At 38.1% G+C, this 18,928-nt stretch overlaps 1 protein-coding gene and 1 non-coding gene across 2 annotated transcripts; one reads left to right on the top strand and one right to left on the bottom strand.

Moving 5' to 3' along the window:
- Nucleotides 1-1,139: 1,139 nt before the first annotated feature.
- Nucleotides 1,140-2,270, top strand: LOC148568693 (uncharacterized). Its single transcript, XM_088484748.1, has 2 exons — nucleotides 1,140-1,163; nucleotides 1,293-2,270. Exons 1-2 carry the CDS (start codon nucleotides 1,140-1,142, stop codon nucleotides 2,268-2,270), a joined length of 1,002 nt encoding a protein of 333 aa, XP_088340874.1.
- A 9,917-nt stretch (nucleotides 2,271-12,187) lies between these two features.
- Nucleotides 12,188-12,295, bottom strand: LOC148568694 (small nucleolar RNA R71). Its single transcript, XR_015882775.1, has one exon. It is a non-coding gene; the product is annotated as a small nucleolar RNA R71 (small nucleolar RNA).
- Between the last annotated feature and the right edge of the window lie 6,633 nt (nucleotides 12,296-18,928).

Below are 18,928 nucleotides of genomic sequence, written 5' to 3' on the forward strand. Positions count from 1 at the left end.
GATAGATCACCCGACTTATTTATGATGAGGTTATTATTATGCTTATTTGTTTTTAGAATGCTTTAAGCTTGAATCTTGTGATGGATATGTAGCTTAGGATTGCCTTTGGCGTCCCGGGGTCTTATATCCTACATCACTGGGCACTGTTACCATACTGAGAACCTCCGGTTCTCATACCATATCTTCATTGTGTTTTTCAGATGCAGGTCACAACCCACGTCGGTGAGTTGCATTGGATGGTGACAGAAGCGGAGGATCCTGGATTATTTTGGAGTCTTTTTGGTTATCTGTTTATACATCTCTCTTTTGTATTTTGTTTAGCCTAGAGGCTTGTATTATGAGAGAAAAACTTGTATAAGCTGTTGTTAAACGGTCAGGTTTCTATATGGTCTTTATATGGCTAGCCGGCTTAAACTCTACAAGTCGAGGCTAGTTTCTTATGATATTATATTATTATACTATTACCTTGTTTATATTACTTCTGTTTCTTATGCCTTAAGATAGTACGGTTTGTGCTTTTGAAATCCTATTTTTGAGCTATATTTTTCATCGAGCTTCTAGATTATTATATTCCTTCTATATATTATACGTAAGAGCTTAGAACTGTCATAACCTCTGATTAACCTTTGCTTTACGACGCGAGGTAAGGCTTAGGCTAATTAGGGTGTTACATTTAGTGGTATCAGAGCAGTTCGTCCTCGTGAGCCTAAGGGATGGACCAATTTTGCTTCATTACATACTCTGTGTGTCTTTTCTTTGATACTATTAGGTTATCTACTTGATATATGCATAGCATGTTTTTTGTGAGTGCCTATTTGGGATAATTGAAGCACTAGGCTCTTGATATTGAGACTGATCACCTTGATATCGATTGTTTAGTGTAGACAGGAACCTTACATGGCCACTCGCGGGCGAGGTCGAACACGTACACCAGAGAGTAGGAATGAGCAACCAACTGATAACCATGCCGAATTCATGGCGGCAATGGCGAATCTTGCTAATAACATGGAAGTGAATGCTGCTGCGACTCTGCAAGCTGTGCAGAGGTTAGGCCAACCGGCGGGAATGGCAATGGGAATGGAGAAGGAAATGCCAATGATAATGCTGAGGGAAATGGCGATAACACGGGAGTAGTTACGATGACCTTAGCAACGTTTCTCAAGGTTCATCCGCCAACTTTCCGAGGGTCCACAAATCCTGTTGAAGAGGACCACTAGTTCCAGGCTATGGAGTGTGCTTTACAGGCGTAGCATGTTCCTCTTAATCAATATGTAGAGTTTGCCTCTTATCAGCTAGCGGGAGAGGCCCAGCCCTGGTGGCAAGCTGAGCGTCGTTTGCTACAGCTTCAGAATGCCGACATTCCATGGGAGGTGTTCCAAACGGCTTTCTACAAGACATACTTCCCTGAGTCTGCAAGGGAAGCGAAGGAGATGGAGCTAATGCAGTTGAAGCAAGGTTCCATGTCTGTGGCTGAGTACACCAACAAGTTCGAAGAGCTTTGTAGGTTTTCTCAGGTGTGTCAGGGTGACTCGGAGACTTTTGAGAGCTGGAGGTGCATTAAGTACCAAAGGGGTTTGAAGGATAACATTATGACTGCTATGGCTCCTATGGAGATCCGTGTCTTCTCCGACTTAGTGAATAAGGCTAGAGTAGTGGAGGAGTATGCCAAGACCGTGGCGGCATCTAAGGACACTCATGGAGGGAGCTCTAGTCGTGGGCGTGGCAAGTTCCTTCATCCGAGAGGACAAATCTTCAAGAGAGGAGGATATGTGCCTCAAGGTCAAGGAGGCTTCAGAAAGAACACATATGACCAGATTCATCGTGGCAAAGGGAGAGGAAATCAGAGTAAGAGTTCTCCGGATTTAGCTTGTAATCGTTGTGGACGTTTTCATCTATATGAATCTTGCAAGATTGGTATAGGTGGGTACTTCAACTGTGGCTTGCCTGGTCATTTTGCGAGGGATTGCACTCGTAGGAGGAATCAGAATGCGGGCCAGAGTCAGCATGAAGGTCGGGTCTTTGCTGTGAATTCCAAGGATGCTTCAAAGGTAGATCCATTGATGAGAGGTATATGTCTAATTGGTGATAAATCCTTAGTTGTATTATATGATACTAGAGCTTCGCATTCGTTTATTTTGTTTGATAAAGTTGAGAAATTAGGCTTGAAAGTGTTAGAGTTACCTTTTGATCTGCATGTACATACTCTGCATCAAACAGTTATGACTAGGTCAGGTTGTAGACAAGTAGGTTTCAAGCTTGAGGGTAGATAGTTTATGCATGATTTGATCTGTTTACCAATGGTGGGGCTTGAAATGATTTTGGGGTTTGATTGGTTGTCGAAGAACCGGGTTTTGTTGGATTGTTTTGAACGGAAAATTCGGTTTATAATGGAAGGAGAAAATGGAGCAGTGGTAGCTACGGGGTATTACCTGAACTCTGTAATGGTGCATTGTAGTGGGGAGGAGTGTCAGGATTATATTCTGTTGGCTGTTAATACGTTGGATGATGCCCAAAACTTAGATCAGATACCGGTGGTTAAAGATTTTCCAAAAGTGTTCCCGGAAGATATCCCTGAGTTCCTGGTGCACAAAATTGTGATCATCAATGGCGCCAACAACTTGGAACGCACAATTGTAATCTCAACTCTTTATCACAACTCCGCACAACTAACCAGCAAGTGCACTGGGTCGTCTGATGGGATATTTTTGTGGAAAAACGAATTTCTCCAAAACACCCAAAACTAACCGGCAAGTGCACCGAGTCGCATCAAGTAATAATAACTCACGGGAGTGAGGTCGATCCCACAGGGATTGAAGGATTGAGCAATTTTAGCTTAGTGGTTGATTTAGTCAAGCGAATCAAGTTTTGGTTGAGTGAATTGTGATTTGCAGAATTTAATTTGCAGAAAGTAAAGGGAGTGGGTGAATTGCATGAAAGTAAAGAGAACTGAAATTTAAAGTGCTGAATCTTAAAGAACAAGAAATTAAATGGCAGAAACTTAGAACGCAAGAAATGTAAATTGCAGAATCTTAAATTGCAAGAAATGTAAATGGTTTGAATTGTAAAGGGAATTGGGAATTGGATTTGCAGAAATTAAACAAGGAAAAGTAAAATTCAACAAGCAGAGGAGTAGACGATAACTTGGATTGAACCGGATCTAAAAACAGAATTGTAAATGAGCATGAAAAGCGTTAAACAGAGAAAGTAAAATGAGAATTTAGATCTCAGGACTCAAGAGACTAGATAACCAAGTCTAGATCTCAATGCCTTCCTAGATCCAACAAGAGTAATTGCAAAGGAAATGTAAATTGCAGAGAAAGTAGATGAAGAAGCAATTAACCGAAACTGAAATTCAATTAAGCAGTGAATTAAACAAGATCCCAAGGTGAGATTGAAACAGAAGTTCTTCAATTCTCCACCCAAGATCCGAAGCAAGAAAATTAAAGAGTGCTGGGCAAGAACAAGGAAGAAGAGAGATCAATTCTCTTCCCCAATTCTCTTGAATTAAAACAACAATGCTAGAATGTAAAAGTGAGCTCTCTACAAAACTCCCCAATCAAACCCGAAAAGAAAGCTCTATGAAAACTAAAAGGGAAGCTCTCCGAAAACTTAAATCCTATGCTATTTATAAACTTTCTTCAAATGGTCTTCAAGCCTTCAATTGGGCCTTTGCTCTTGATGAAATTGGGTTGATAGAGGCCTTGGTTGATTGCTCTTGGGGTTTGGAGAAGAACCGAATTGAACCGGGTTTGGAATCATGAAAGCTTGAGTAAAAGTTTGAGTAAAAGTTTGAGGCAAACTTTTACTCCAACTTTTCACATTAGCCACCCTCTTTTGCTGATACCAACGTTGGCCTCCCCTTGCACACTCATGGCGCCAACGTTAGCCAAAAAGTTAGAGGCTAACGTTGGCGCAAACTTTTGCTTTCCAGGGTGTGTTGTTCATGCGCCAACGTTAGCCAAAAAGTTTGAGGCTAACGTTGGTGCAAACTTTTGCTCTTCCAGGGTGTTGATTTGTGATGCCAAAAGTTTGCCAAAAAGTTTGAGGCTAACTTTTGCTCCAGCTTTTCGCCCAAAAATTTGCACAAAAGTTTGAGGCAAACTTTTGGTCAAGCTTTTTGCTCCCTGGTTCGTTTTCAATTAATCCAAAAGTTTGCACAAAAGTTTGAGGCAAACTTTTGCTCAAACTTTTTGTCCTCTCTTCCTCCTAGCCATTCCTTCTTGCTTCAAGCTTTCTCCAAGCTTTCTTCACCTATCATTAATCAACCAAACACATCAAAGCTATGCTCAAAATCATGAGATATTCATTCTTTCATAATATGTGACAATTATAGCATAAAACCTCATGAAATAGCATGAATTCATACATGGTTGATTAAATCAAAGGAAGCATGAAAATCTACCCAATTGGCTTGCTTATGGCTCAAGAAAGTGCATAATTCAATTGAAAACAAAAGAAAAAGGCTAGTGAAACTAGGCTAAGATGACTTGTCATCATCGTCCAAGTAATAAACCTTACGTGAGTAAGGGTCGATCCCACGGAGACTGTCGATTTGAAGCAAGCTATGGTCATCTTGTAAATCTCAGTCAGGCGGATTCAAATGGTTATGGAGGATTGATAATTAAAATATGAATAAAATATAAAATAAGATAGAGATACTTATGTAATTCATTGGTGAGAATTTTAGATAAGCGTATGAAGATGCTTTGTTCCTCCTGAACTTCTGCTTTCCTATTGCCTTCATCCAATCATTCATACTCCTTTCCATGGCAAGCTGTATGTTGGGCATTACCGTTGTCAATGGCTACTTCCCGTCCTCTCAGTGAAAATGGTCTAAATGCGCTGTCACCGCACGGCTAATCATCTGTCGGTTCTCGATCATGTTGGAATAGGATCCATTGATCCTTTTGCATCTGTTACACGCCCAACACTCGCGAGTTTGAAGCTCGTCGCAGTCATCCATTCCCAGATCCTACTCGGAATACCACAGACAAGGTTTAGACTTTCCGGATCTCAGGAATGGCCGCCAATAATTCTAGCCTATACCACGAAGGTTTTAATCTTAGATTAGAAACCCAAGAGATACACATTCAAGCTTGATTGCATGTAGAACGGAAGTGGTTGTCAGGCACGCGTTCATAGGTGAGAATGATGATGAGTGTCACGGATCATCACATTCATCAAGTTGAAGAACGAGTGTATATCTTAGAGAAGAAGTAAGCGTGAATTAAATAGAAAAACAATAGTACTTTGCATTAATTCATGAAGAACAGCAGAGCTCCCCACCTTAATCTATGGTGTGTAGAAACTTTACCATTGAAAATACATAAGAACAAAAGGTCTAGGCATGGCCGAATGGCCAGCCTCCCAAAGCGTGAACATACAAGTTCAAAGATGAAAAGTGTGTTCAAAAGTCTCTCTAATATAATAGCAAAAGGTCCTATTTGTAGAAAACTAGTAACCTAGGGTTTACAGAAATGAGTAAATGATGCAGAATCCACTTCCGGGCCCACTTGGTGTGTGCTTGGGCTGAGCATTGAAACTTTCACGTGTAGAGGTTTTTCTTGGAGTTAAACGCCAGCTTTTGTGCCAGTTTTGGCGTTTTGACGCCATAATTTCTATGCTGACTTGGAACGCTGGTTTGGGCCATCAAATCTTGGGCAAAGTATGAACTATTATATATTTATGGAAAGCCCAGGATGTGTACTTTCCAACACAATTGAGAGCGCGCCAATTGGGCTTCTGTAGCTCCATAAAATATACTTTGAGTGCAGGGAGGTCAGAATCCAACAGCATCTGCAGTCCTTTTTCAGCCTCTGAATCAGATTTTTGCTCAGGTCCCTCAATTTCAGCCAGAAAATACCTGAAATCACAGAAAAACACACAAACTCATAGTAAAGTCCAGAAATGTGATTTTTATTTAAAAACTAATAAAAACTAATAAAAACATAATAAAAACTAACTAAAATATACTAAAAACATACTAAAAACAATGACAAAAAGCGTATAAATTATCCGCTCATCACAACACCAAACTTAAATTGTTGCTTGTCCCCAAGTAACTGAAAATTAAATAGGATAAAAAGAATAGAATATGCAATGAATTCCAAAAAAATCTATGAAGATCAGTCTTAATTAGATGAGCGGGGCTATTAACTTTTTGCTTCTGAACAGTTTTGGCATCTCACTTTATCCCTTGAATTTCAGAATGATTGGCATCTATAGGAACTCAAAATTCAGATAGTGTTATTGATTCTCCTAGTTTAGTATGTTGATTCTTGAACACAGTTACTTTATGAGTCTTGGCCGTGACCCTAAGCATTTTGTTTTCCAGTATTACCACCGGATACATAAATGCCACAGACACATAACTGGGTGAAACTTTTCAGATTGTGACTCAACTTTGCTAGAGTCCCCAATTAGAGGTGTCCAGAGCTCTTAAGCACACTCTTTTTGCTTTGGACCACGACTTTAACCGCTCAGTCTCAAGTTTTCACTTGACACCTTCACGCCACAAGCACATGGTTAGGGACAGCTTGGTTTAGCCGCTTAGGCCAGGATTTTATTCCTGTGGGCCCTCCTATCCACTGATGCTCAAAGCCTTGGATCCTTTTTATTTTACCCTTGCCTTTTGGTTTAAAGGGCTATTGGCTTTTTCTGCTTGCTTTTTCTTTTTCTTCTTTTTTTCTTTTCTTCTCTTTTTTTTCACAATTTTTTTTCGCAAGCTTTTTACTGCTTTTTCTTGCTTCAAGAATCATTTTTATGATTTTTCAGATTGTCAATAACATTTCTCTTTTTTTTCATCATTCTTTCAAGAGCCAACAATTTTAACATTCTTAAACAACAAATTCAAAAATATGCACTGTTCAAGCATTCATTCAGAAAAACAAAAGTATTGCCACCATATCAAAATAATTAAACTGTTTTAAAATTCAAAATTCATGCACTTCTTTTTCTTTTTCAATTAAAAACATTTTTCATTTAAGAAAGGTGATGGATTCATTTTCATAGCTTTAAGGCATAGACACTTAGACACTAGTGATCATGTAATAAGACACAAACATAAATAAACATAAAGCATAAAAATTTGAAAAACAGAAAATAAAGAACAAGGAAATTAAAGAACGGGTCCACCTTAGTGATGGCGGCTTGTTCTTCCTCTTGAAGATCTTATGGAGTGCTTGAGCTCCTCAATATCTCTTCCTTGCCTTTGTTGCTCCTCTCTCATAACTCTTTGGTCTTCTCTAATTTCATGGAGGAGGATAGAATGCTCTTGGTGCTCCACCCTTAGTTGTCCCATATTGGAGCTTAATTCTCCTAGGGATGTGTTGATTTTCTCCCAATAATTTTGTGGAGGAAAATGCATCCCTTGAGGCATCTCAGGGATTTCATGATGAGGGATTTCCTCATGCTCTTGTCCATGAGTAGGATCTCTTGTTTTCTCCATCCTTTTCTTAGTGATGGGCTTGTCCTCATCAATGAGGATGTCTTCCTCTATGTCAATTCCAGCTGAATTGCAAAGGTGATAAATAAGATGAAGGAAGGCTAACCTTGACAAAGTAGAGGACTTGTCCGCCACCTTGTAGAGTTCTAGGGATATAACCTCATGAACTTCTACTTCTTTTCCAATCATGATGCCGTAGATCATGATAGCCCGGTCTATAGTAACTTCAGACCGGTTGCTAGTGGGAATGATTGAGCGTTGGATGAACTCCAACCATCCCCTAGCCACAGGCTTGAGGTCATGCCTTCTTAGTTGAACCGGCTTCCCTCTTGAATCTCTCTTCCATTGAGCGCCCTCTTCACAAATGTCTATGAGGACTTGGTCCAACCTTTGATCAAAGTTGACCCTTCTAGTGTAGGGGTGTGCATCTCCTTGCATCATTGGCAAGTTGAATGCCAACCTTACATTTTCCGGACTGAAATCTAAGTATTTCCCCCGAACCATTGTAAGCCAATTCTTTGGGTCCGAGTTTACACTTTGATCATGGTTCTTGGTGATTCATGCATTGGCATATAACTCTTGAACCATTAAGATCTCGACTTGTTGAATGGGGTTGGTGAGAACTTCCCAACCTCTTCTTCGAATCTCATGTTGGATCTCCGGATATTTACCCTTTTTGAGCTTGAAAGGGACCTCGGGGATCACTTTTTTCTTGGCCACAACTTCATAGAAGTGGTCTTGATGGACCTTTGAGATGAATCTCTCCATCTTCCATGACTCGGAGGTGGAAGCTTTTGCCTTCCCTTTCTTCTTTCTAGAGGTTTCTCCGGCCTTAGGTGCCATAAATGGTTATGGAAAAACAAAAAGCACACTTTTACCACACCAAACTTAAAAGATTTGCTCATCCTGGAGCAAAAGAAGAAAGAAGAGAGTAGAGAAAGAAGAAATAATGGAGATGGAGGGGGTAAGTGTTTCGGCCAAGGGGGAGAAGTAGTGTTAAGATGTGTGAAAATAAAGGGGGAAAGAGTGGTTTATATAGGAGTGGGGAGAGGGTAAGGTTCGGCCATGTATGGGTGGGATTGGGAGGGAAAGTGGTTTGAATTTGAATGGTGAGGTAGGTGGGGTTTACGGAGAAGAGGGTAGGATTTGATAGGAGAGGGGTTTTTGGGGAAGAGGTATTGAGGTGATTGGTGAAGGGTATTTGGGGAAGAGTTTTATGAAAAGGTGTGAAGAAGAGAGAGAGTGAGTTGAGGTTGGTGGGGATCCTGTGGGGTCCACAGATCCTGAGGTGTCAAGAATTTCTCATCCCTGCACCAATTAGGCTTGCAAAATGCCCTTTGCTGCCAATCCTAGCGTTAAACGCCATGTTACTGCCCATTTCTGACGTTTAACGCCAGCTTCTTGCCCTTTTCTGGCATTTAACACCAGCTTCTTGCCCTTTTCTAGCGTTAAACGCCAGTCTGTTGCCCATTTCTGGCGTTAAATGCCCAGAATGGTGCCAGACTGGGCGTTTAACGCCCATTCTGCTGGTCTTACTGGCTTTTAAACGCCAGTAGGCTTCTCCTCTAGGGTGTGCTATTTTTTATTCTGTTTTTCAGTTTGTTTTTGCTTTTTCAATTGTTTTTGTGACTTCACATGATCATCAACCTACAGAAAACATAAAATAACAATGGAAAATAGAAATTTAACATAGATAAGTAAAATTGGGTTGCCTCCCAACAAGCGCTTCTTTAATGTCAGTAGCTTGACAGTGGGCTCTCATGGAGCCTCACAGATACTCAGAGCATGATGATATCCTCTTAACACCAAACTTAGAGTTTGGTTGTGGCCTCCCAACACCAAACTTAGAGTTTGAATGTGGGGATTTTGTTTGACTCTGCATTGAGAGAAGCTTTTCATGCTTCTTCTCCATGGTTACAGAGGGAGATCCTTGAGCTTTAAACACAAGGGAGTCCTCATTCACTTGAAGGACCAATTCTCCTTTGTCAACAACAATCACAACTTTTGCTGTGGCTAGGAAGGGTCTGCCAAGGATGATGGATTCATCCATACACTTCCCAGTGTCTAGGACTATGAAATCAGTAGGGATGTAGTGGTCTTCAACCTTTACCAAGACATCCTCTACAAGTCCATAAGCTTGTTTCCTTGAATTGTCTGCCATCTCTAGTGAGATTCTTACAGCTTGTACCTCAATGATCTCTAGCTTCTCCATTACAGAGAGAGGCATGAGGTTTATGCTTGACCCTATGTCACACAGAGCCTTCTCAAAGGTCATGGTGCCTATGGTACAAGGTATTGAGAACCTTCCATAATCTTGTCTCTTTAGAGGTAATTTCTGCCTAGTCAAGTCATCTAGTTCCTTGGTGAGCAAGGGGGTTCATCCACCCAATGAATTACATAAGTATCACTATCTTTATTTTACGTTTTATTTATCTTTTTAATTATTAAATCTCCATAATCAATTGAATCCGCCTGACTGAGATTTACAAGGTGACCATAGCTTGCTTTAAGCCGACAATCTCTGTGGGATCGATCCTTACTCACGTAAGGTTTATTACTTGGACGACCCAGTGCACTTGTTGGTTAGTTGTGCGAAGTTGTGACAAAGAACTAAGATTGTGAACGTGCGTATTGAGTTTTTAGCGCAGTTACCAAGGAATGGAACCGTCACGATTTCCGCGCACCAAGTTTTTGGCGCAGTTGCCGGGGAATGTTCGAGTTTGGACAACTGACGGTTCATCTTGTTGCTCAGATTAGGTAATTTTATTTTAATTTTAAGCTTTTTATTTCTTATTTTCGAAAAAAATACAAAAAAAAAATTTTGCTTCTTTTTCATTTTTCCCAAAATAATTTTCGAAAAAAAAATTTAATAAAATCATAAAACCAAAAAAATATTTTATGTTTCTTGTTTGAGTCTTGTGTCAAATTTTAAGTTTGGTGTCAATTGCATGTTTTTAAAATTTGTGCATTTTTCGAAAATTCATGCATTGCATTCTTCATGATCTTCAGGATGTTCTTGATGAATCCTCTTGATTGATCTTCAGATTTTCTTGTTGTGTGTTGCATCTTGTTTTTTATATGCATTCTTGCATTCATAGTGTCTAAAAAATAAAAAATTTCTAAGTTTGGTATCTTGCATGTTTTTCTTTTCTTAAAAATTTTCAAAAATAAGTCTTGATGTTCATCTTGACATTCATAGTGTTCTTGCATGTTTCCTTTGTTTTGATCCAAAATTTTCATGCATTGAGTCTTTTTGATGTTTTTCTCTTTTCTTGTTAAAATTCAAAAATAAAAAAAATATCTTTCCCTTTTTTACTCATAAATTTTCGAAAATTTGAGTTGACTTTTTCAAAACTTTTTAAAATTTAGTTATTTCTTATGAGTCAAATCAAATTTTCAGTTTAAAAATTCTATCTTTTTCAAATCTTTTTCAAAAATCAAATCTTTTTCAATTTTTCCTTTATATTTTCGAAAACTTTATGATTGATTTTCAAAATCTTTACAAACAATTAATGTGATTGATTCAAAATTTTTAAGTTTGTTACTTGCCTAATAAGAAAGGTTCAATCTTTAAACTCTAGAATCATATCTTTTTAGTTTCTTGTTAGTCAAGTAATCAACTTTGATTTCAAAATTCAAATCTTTTTAAATTTCTTTTTCAAATCTTTTTCAAAATAAGTTTCAATCACATCTTTTCAAAATCAATTTCAAAATCTTTTCTAACTTCTTTTCTAACTTCTTATCTTTTCAAAAAAATTGATTTTCAAATATTTTTCAATTAACTACTTGAATTTTTGTTTGATTTTAAAAGTTTACTATTTCAATCATATCTTTTTCAAAACTACCTAACTAATTCTATCTCTAATTTTCGAAAATACTTTCCCTCTTTTTCAAAATTCCTTTTTAAAATAACTAATTGTTTTAAATTTAATTTAATTTGATTCAATTTTCCTTTCTTAATTTTCGAATTCTAATTTTAATTTTAAATTAAAAACAAAAATATTTTTTTATTTTAATTTATTTTTCGAAAATTCTTCTCTCTCACCTCTTTCTAATTATGTATTTATCTACTAACACTTCTCTTCTTCTTAAAAATTCGAACCCTCTCTCTCTTTCTGTGTTTGAATTTCTTTTCTTCTTCTACTCACATAAAGGAATCTCTATACTGTGACATAGAGGATTCCTCTTCTTTTCTGTTTTCTTCTTTTTCATATGAGCAGGAACAAGGATAAGAACATTCTTGTTGAAGTTGATCTTGAACCTGAAAGAACTCTGAAGAGGAAGCTAAGGGAAGCTAAAGCACAACTCTCTGGAGAAAATCTAACAGAAATTTTCGAAAAAGAAGGAGACATGGCCGAAAATAATAACAATGCAAGGAAGATGCTTGGTGACTTTACTGCACCTAGTTCCAATTTACATGGAAGAAGCATCTCAATCCCTGCCATTGGAGCAAACAATTTTCAGCTGAAACCTCAATTAGTTTCTCTAATGCAACAGAATTGCAAGTTTTATGGACTTCCATCCGAAGATCCCTTTCAGTTCTTAACTGAATTCTTACAGATCTGTGATACTGTTAAGACCAATGGGGTTGATCCCGAGGTCTACAGGCTTAGGCTTTTCCCATTTGCTATAAGAGACAGAGTTAGAATATGGTTGGACTCTCAACCTAAAGACAGCCTGAACTCTTGGGATAAGCTGGTCACGGCTTTCTTAGCCAAGTTCTTTCCTCCTTAAAAGCTTAGCAAGCTTAGACTGGATGTTCAAACCTTTAGACAAAAGGAAGGTGAATCCCTCTATGAAGCTTGGGAGAGATACAAGGAACTGACCAAAAAGTGTCCTTCTGACATGCTTTCAGAATGGACCATCCTGGATATATTCTATGATGGTCTGTCTGAATTATCAAAGATGTCATTAGACCATTCTGCAGGTGGATCCATTCACCTAAAGAAAACGCTTACAGAAGCTCAAGAACTCATTGACATGGTTACAAATAACCAGTTCATGTACACTTCTGAAAGGAATCCTGTGAGTAATGGGACGCCTCAGAGGAAAGGAGTTCTTGAAATTGATACTCTGAATGCCATATTGGCTCAGAATAAAATATTGACTCAGCAAGTCAATATGATCTCTCAGAGTCTGAATGGATTGAAGGAATCATCCAACAGTACTAAAGAGGCATCTTCTGAAGAAGAAGCTTATGATCCTGAGAACCCTGCAAAAGCAGAGGTGAATTACATGGGTGAACCGTATGGAAACACCTATAATCCCTCATGGAGAAATCATCCAGATTTCTCATGGAAGGATTAACAAAAGCCTCAACAAGGCTTTAATAATGGTGGAAGAAACAAGTTTAGCAATAGCAAACCTTTTCCATCATCTACTCAGCAACAGACAGAGAATTCTGAGCAGAATCTATCTAGCTTAGCAAATATAGTCTCTGATCTATCTAAGGCCACTGTGAGTTTCATGAATGAAACAAGGTCCTCCATTAGAAATTTGGAGGCACAAGTGGGCCAGCTGAGTAAAAGAATCACTGAAATCCCTCCAAGTACTCTCCCAAGCAATACAGAAGAAAATCCAAAAAGAGAGTGCAAGGCCAAAGCCTTACATGATGTGGCCGAACCCAAAGAGGAGGAGGAGAACGTGAATCCTAGTGAGGAAGACCTCCTGGGACGTTCAGTGACCAATAGGGAGTATCCCCTTGAAGAACCAAAGGAATCTGAGGCTCATCTAGAGACCATAGAGATTCCATTAAATCCCCTTCTACCCTTCATGAGCTCTGATGAGTATTCTTCTTCTGAAGAGGATGAAGACATTACTGAAGAGCAAGTTGTTAAATACCTTGGTGCAATCATGAAGCTGAATGCCAAATTATTTGGTAATGAGACTTGGGAAGATGAACCTCCCTTGTTCACCAATGAACTAAATGCATTGGATAGGTAGAAATTACCTCAAAAGAAACAGGATCCTGGTAAATTCCTAATTCCCTGTAACATAGGCACCATGACCTTTGAGAAAGCTCTATGTGACCTGGGGTTAGGAATAAACTTAATGCCACTCTCTGTAATGGAGAAACTAGGGATCTTTGAGGTGCAAGCTGCCAGAATCTCATTAGAGATGGCAGACAACTCAAGAAAATAGGCTTATGGACAAGTAGAGGACGTGTTAGTAAAGGTTGAAGGCCTTTACATCCCTGCTGATTTCATAATCCTAGACACTGGGGAAGGATGAGGATGAATCCATCATCCTTGGAAGACCCTTCCTAGCCACAGCAAGAGCTGTGATTGATGTGGATAGAGAAAAGTTGGTCCTCCAACTGAATGAGGACAACCTTGTGTTTGAAACTCAAGGATCTCCTTCTGTAACCATGGAGAGGAAGCATGAAAAGTTTCTCTCACTGCAGAGTCAACCAAAGCCCCCACAGTCAAACTCTAAGTTTGGTGTTGGGAGGCCACAACCAAACTCTAAGTTTGGTGTTGAACCCCCACATTCAAACTCCAAGTTTGGTGTTGGGAGGTTCCAACCTTGCTCTGATTATCTGTGAGGCTCCATGAGAGCTCACTGTCAAGCTATTGACATTAAAGAAGCGCTTGTTGGGAGGCAACCCAATGTTATTTAATCATATCTATTTTATTTTCTTTTTATTATTTTGTTTTTTATTAGGTTGATGATCATGTGAAGTCACAAAAACTACTGAAAAATTAAAAACAGAATGAAAAACAGCATTGAAAATAGCACACCTTGGAGGAGAGCAGTCTGGCATTTAAACGCCAGAAACAAGCATCTGTCTGGCATTTAACGCCAGAAACAGGCACCAAGCTGGCATTTAACACCAGAAACAAGCATCTGTCTGGCGTTAAACGCCAGAAACAAGCTACATTTGGGCGTTTAACGCCAGAAACAGGCAGCAGTCTGGTGTTAAACGCCAGGATTGCACAGCAAGGGCGTTTTACACGCCTAATTAGAGCAGGGATGTTAAGTCCTTGACCCCACTTGATCTGTGGACCCCACAGGATCCCCAACTTTTTCTTCTCTCCTCTTCACACCTTTTCATAACTCTCTTCCCCAAATACCCTGCACTAATCACCTCAATCACTCTTTCCCATCACCTCTTCACCACTCACATCCATCATCTCTTCCCCATAAACCCCACCTACCTTTAAAATTCAAACTAATTTCCCTCCCAAACCCAACCCTAATGGCCGAACCCTACACCCCCCTCACTCCTATATAAACCCCCCACTCCTTCTTCATTTTCACACAACACAACCCTCTCTTCTTCTCCTTGGCCGAATACATCTTCTTCCCCTATCTCCTCCATTTTTTTCTTCTTCTACTACTTTCTTTCTTCTTTTGCTCGGGGACGAGCAAACATTTTAAGTTTGGTGTGGTAAAAGCATAGTTTTTTGTTTTTCCATAACCATTTATGGCACCTAAGGCCAGAGAAACCTCTAGAAAGAGGATAGGGAAGGCAATTGCTTCCACCTCTGAGTCATGGAAGATGGAGAGATTCATCTCAAAGGTCCATCAAGACCACTTCTATGAAGTTTTGGCCAAGAAGAAAGTGATCCCTGAGGTTCCTTTCAAGCTCAAAAAGAATGAGTATCCGGAGATCCGACTTTAGATCCAAAGAAGAGGTTGGGAAGCTCTCACCAACCCCATTCAACAATTCGGGATCCTAATGGTTCAAGAGTTCTATGCAAACGCATGGATCACTAGGAACCATGATCAAAGTGTGAACCCGAATCCAAAGCATTGCCTCACCATGGTTCGGGGGAAATACTTAGATTTCAGTCCGGAAAATGTAAGGCTAGCGTTCAACTTGCCAATGATGGAAGAGAACGCATGCCCCTACACAAGAAGGGTCAACTTTGATCAAAGGTTGGACCAAGTCCTCATAGACATATGTGAGGAAGGAGCTCAATGGAAAATTAACTCAAGAGGCAAGTCGGTTCAATTAAGAAGGCATGACCTCAAACCATTGGCTAGGGGATGGTTAGAGTTCATTCAATGCTCAATCATTCCTACTAGTAACCGGTCTGAAGTTACTATAGACCGAGCCATCATGATCCATAGTATCATGATTGGAGAGGAGGTGGAAGTTCATGAGATTATACCTCAAGAACTTTACAAGGTGGCTGACAAGTCCTTCACATGGGCAAGGTTAGCCTTTCCTCACCTCATATGCCACCTCTGCAATTCGGCTGGAATTGACATAGAGGGAGACATCCTCATTGAAGAGGACAAGCCCATCACTAAGAAAAGGATGGAGCAAACAAGAGATCTTGGACCTCAGCAAGAGCATGAGGAAATTCCCCACCATGAAATCCCTGAGATGCCTCAAGGCACTACAAGAAAAACACCCATTCAGGTACACTTGAAAAGTGTAGCCAAAAGTGAAAAAAAATGATGCCTTAGGCTACGATTACGATTTTTGGGCTACGGCTACGCTTTTTGGGGTGATTCCTATTCGGCCGTTGCCTATTCTCAAAGGCTACGCTTTTCTGCACCAAGGGCTACGCTTTTGGCGTTTAGGAATAGGCTACGCTTTTCAAGTGATGCTGTGCAGGACCAAAGGCTACGCTTTTCAGCTTCCATTTTTACTAGAATAGGCTACGCTTTTCAACACTATTGCATCACCTGTCAAGCGTAGCCACATTATATTCCATGGCTACTTTTTATAAGTGTAGTCTTAGGTCCCTCGTTTTTTTTTTGTATACTATAGCTACTGTATATAAGTGTAGCCTTAGGTCCCTTATTATTTTTTTTATTTTATATATATATAATATTTTAATAATTATTAATACAACATAATATTTAATACTATGATTACATATATAATAATTCTGCATTTTTAATTAAATGAGTTAAATATTATAAACTAAAAATAAATACATAATTATACTAAATAATTTTTTTTAAATAATAAAAATTATCTGTAACCAAAATATATTTATAATGATGATCCAAAAGTACTAGAATAATGTTAATTTTAAATATTCATACATCTCATATTAAAATAAACATAGCCATATCAAAATAACTATGATATCACTTAGAATTTACTACTAATACTCTATAAAAAACTAAAATATTATATCCTACATAAGTATCTTCTAATAAAAGTCATTAGTCAACTATACATGTATCCATTCCCAACACTACTCTATCTTAGCCAATAAACCACAATAATAATCAACTTAATCTTCATTATCATCATCCTCAATATTATCCTGCATAATTATATAGAAAAGTAATTAGAAAAATATTTATAATGACATTCACAATTATAAAAATTAAAAAACCAGACTCAAAACTATCAATGACTGATATCATTAATCCTTTCTGTACCGTGTACAAGTTTCACCAATGCATAGTAGTGTTTCACAAATCCAAAATTAGAATTCAAAGATCAAAAAAGCATAAGCTATAAACCATAAGATAAAGAGCTATAATTTAAAAAATCATCACCCTAGCAGCTAGACAAAAATTCCCTACCTCCCACAATGCCAAAATCAGAACTGTTACCACAAAGTTTCCCTATTCTCTTCACATTTAAAAAGTTGAACTCTCCTACACAAGTCAATCTTGAATTATTACTCCTCCAACTACTACTACTACATGTAGCAGCAACATATAGAACATGATTAGGAATAACACCTAAAAGCTAAAATTTTAATATATTATTATCATGTTATACATACTATATCTGCTGTTGTAACATTTTTTTAAATTAAAACTAATAACTTTAATTTGAAAATACTAATACTATAAGTCTATAACCATAGCTAGTATTATTTGCTTTTTATCGGCAGATGAATGAAAAAATAGAGAAAAATTCATATATACCAAGTCATCCTATGTTTCTAGTTTGCACAAAATCAGAAATACAACAACCAGAATTTCACAAACAATTTTCAGCCATAGCAATACAACTCAAGTGTTAAAGTATTAATAAAGCCAGCAACATATGATTTCCAGCCATAGCAATTAAATGCAAGCAAAAAACTATGGAATTAGGAAAAGAAGGACATACCACATCGATGTTCGAAAAATGCGTTGATCCATGAGCGCTTTATTAGTTCACTTTATGAGAGGAAAAAGAATACCGAATACAAAAATGGATGTCAGTGTTGAAAAGGATCTCGTGTTTTGCATGGAGAGAACGTATCATATTATGAACAAGAGGGAGAGTTAACTTTTATACTCAATAAAATAGAACACACAGATGCTAATGTTTTGAAACTTTTAAATAATTATTATTTTTTTAATTCATGTAATAGCATTGATCACTAATAGCATACTTCTAAAGTGAGTTAACTCTTAATTCATGTGACACACATATCATTGCAAGAAGTCAGAGGAGGAGATATGTGCTCAGTTTTATAGGGGAACAAAGTGAAACAGGACCAATAAACCAACCAAACTAGGAATTAGTAGTTGAATAATTTTCTTTTTCCAACCGTAGTTGCAGCTTCCAGGCTTACAAGGTCTAAGTGGAAGTCAAGCAGTTCAGGCGACCTATCAGCTAGAACCTAGAGCCAAAATAGCAAAATGGAAAGAAGGTAAGTGATCAAATGATATATTCCTTTAGTGCAATTGTTATTATACCTTGCAAAGATAGTGCATTAGTGTCATCTTATTGTTAGAAGCACGAGTGTCGGTAAGCTTAAAAGACTATCCAACTTGAATCCAATTGCGGATCTTGCATAAATTAAATAAATAAAAAGTAATCCATAAACTGTAAGTTTATGTTAGAAAAGATCTAACAGAATTAAATTAAATTTTAACTGCTGAAAAATTAAGAAGGGCCTATGATTATCCAAACATAGAAAATTGAGAGAGCTAGAATGATGTCCTAGAGAATGATAAGGACATTAACATTTAAAGGAAAAAAGTACATACCCCTAGCTGTTCCTTGATTTAATGTATTACCCAAAAAAAAGAATTTTCTTCATGATCTTCAGCTTGACAGACTTTCGGACCTATTCCCAAGAGAAAATGCATGAGGTCAAAGAAATACCAATAACACAGTTTGTTAGTTTCATGCATGATAAACCACTATTTCATGGTTTATCTTGTGCTCAATTGAGTGGATTTTATCAACTCTTTACCCACTTATTCATACTATTTGCATGGTTTTATATTTCCTTCCTGATTATGTGCTATGATTGAAAACATGCTTCTTTGATCTTATATTTGCTTATTATTAATCCTCTCTTATTACCATTAGATGCCTTGATATGTGTGTTAAGTGATTTTAGAGATTACAGGGCAGGAATGGCTCAGAGGATGGAAAGGAAGCATGCAAAAATGGAAGGAATACAAGAAGTTGGAGAACTAGCTAAGCTGTCCAGCCTGACCTCTTTGCACTCAAACGGCTATAATTTTAACTACAGAGGTCCAAACGACGCGGTTCCAGTTGCGTTGGAAAGCTAACGTCAGGGGCTTCGATTTGATATATAATATGTTATAGTTCCCCTG

The sequence above is a fragment of the Arachis ipaensis genome, chromosome B4, assembly GCF_059453495.1.
Source record: "Arachis ipaensis isolate K30076 ecotype BB chromosome B4, ASM5945349v1, whole genome shotgun sequence".
In the NCBI taxonomy this organism is placed as follows: Eukaryota; Viridiplantae; Streptophyta; class Magnoliopsida; order Fabales; family Fabaceae; genus Arachis; species Arachis ipaensis.

Excerpts from the sequence above, each read along its gene's own strand:
- LOC148568693 (XM_088484748.1), top strand. The coding sequence starts at position 1,140 with ATGACCTTAGCAACGTTTCTCAAG. Across the intron at positions 1,164-1,292 it reads CCTTAGCAACGTTTCTCAAG|CTAGCGGGAGAGGCCCAGCC; the intron begins GTTCATCCGCCA and ends GCCTCTTATCAG.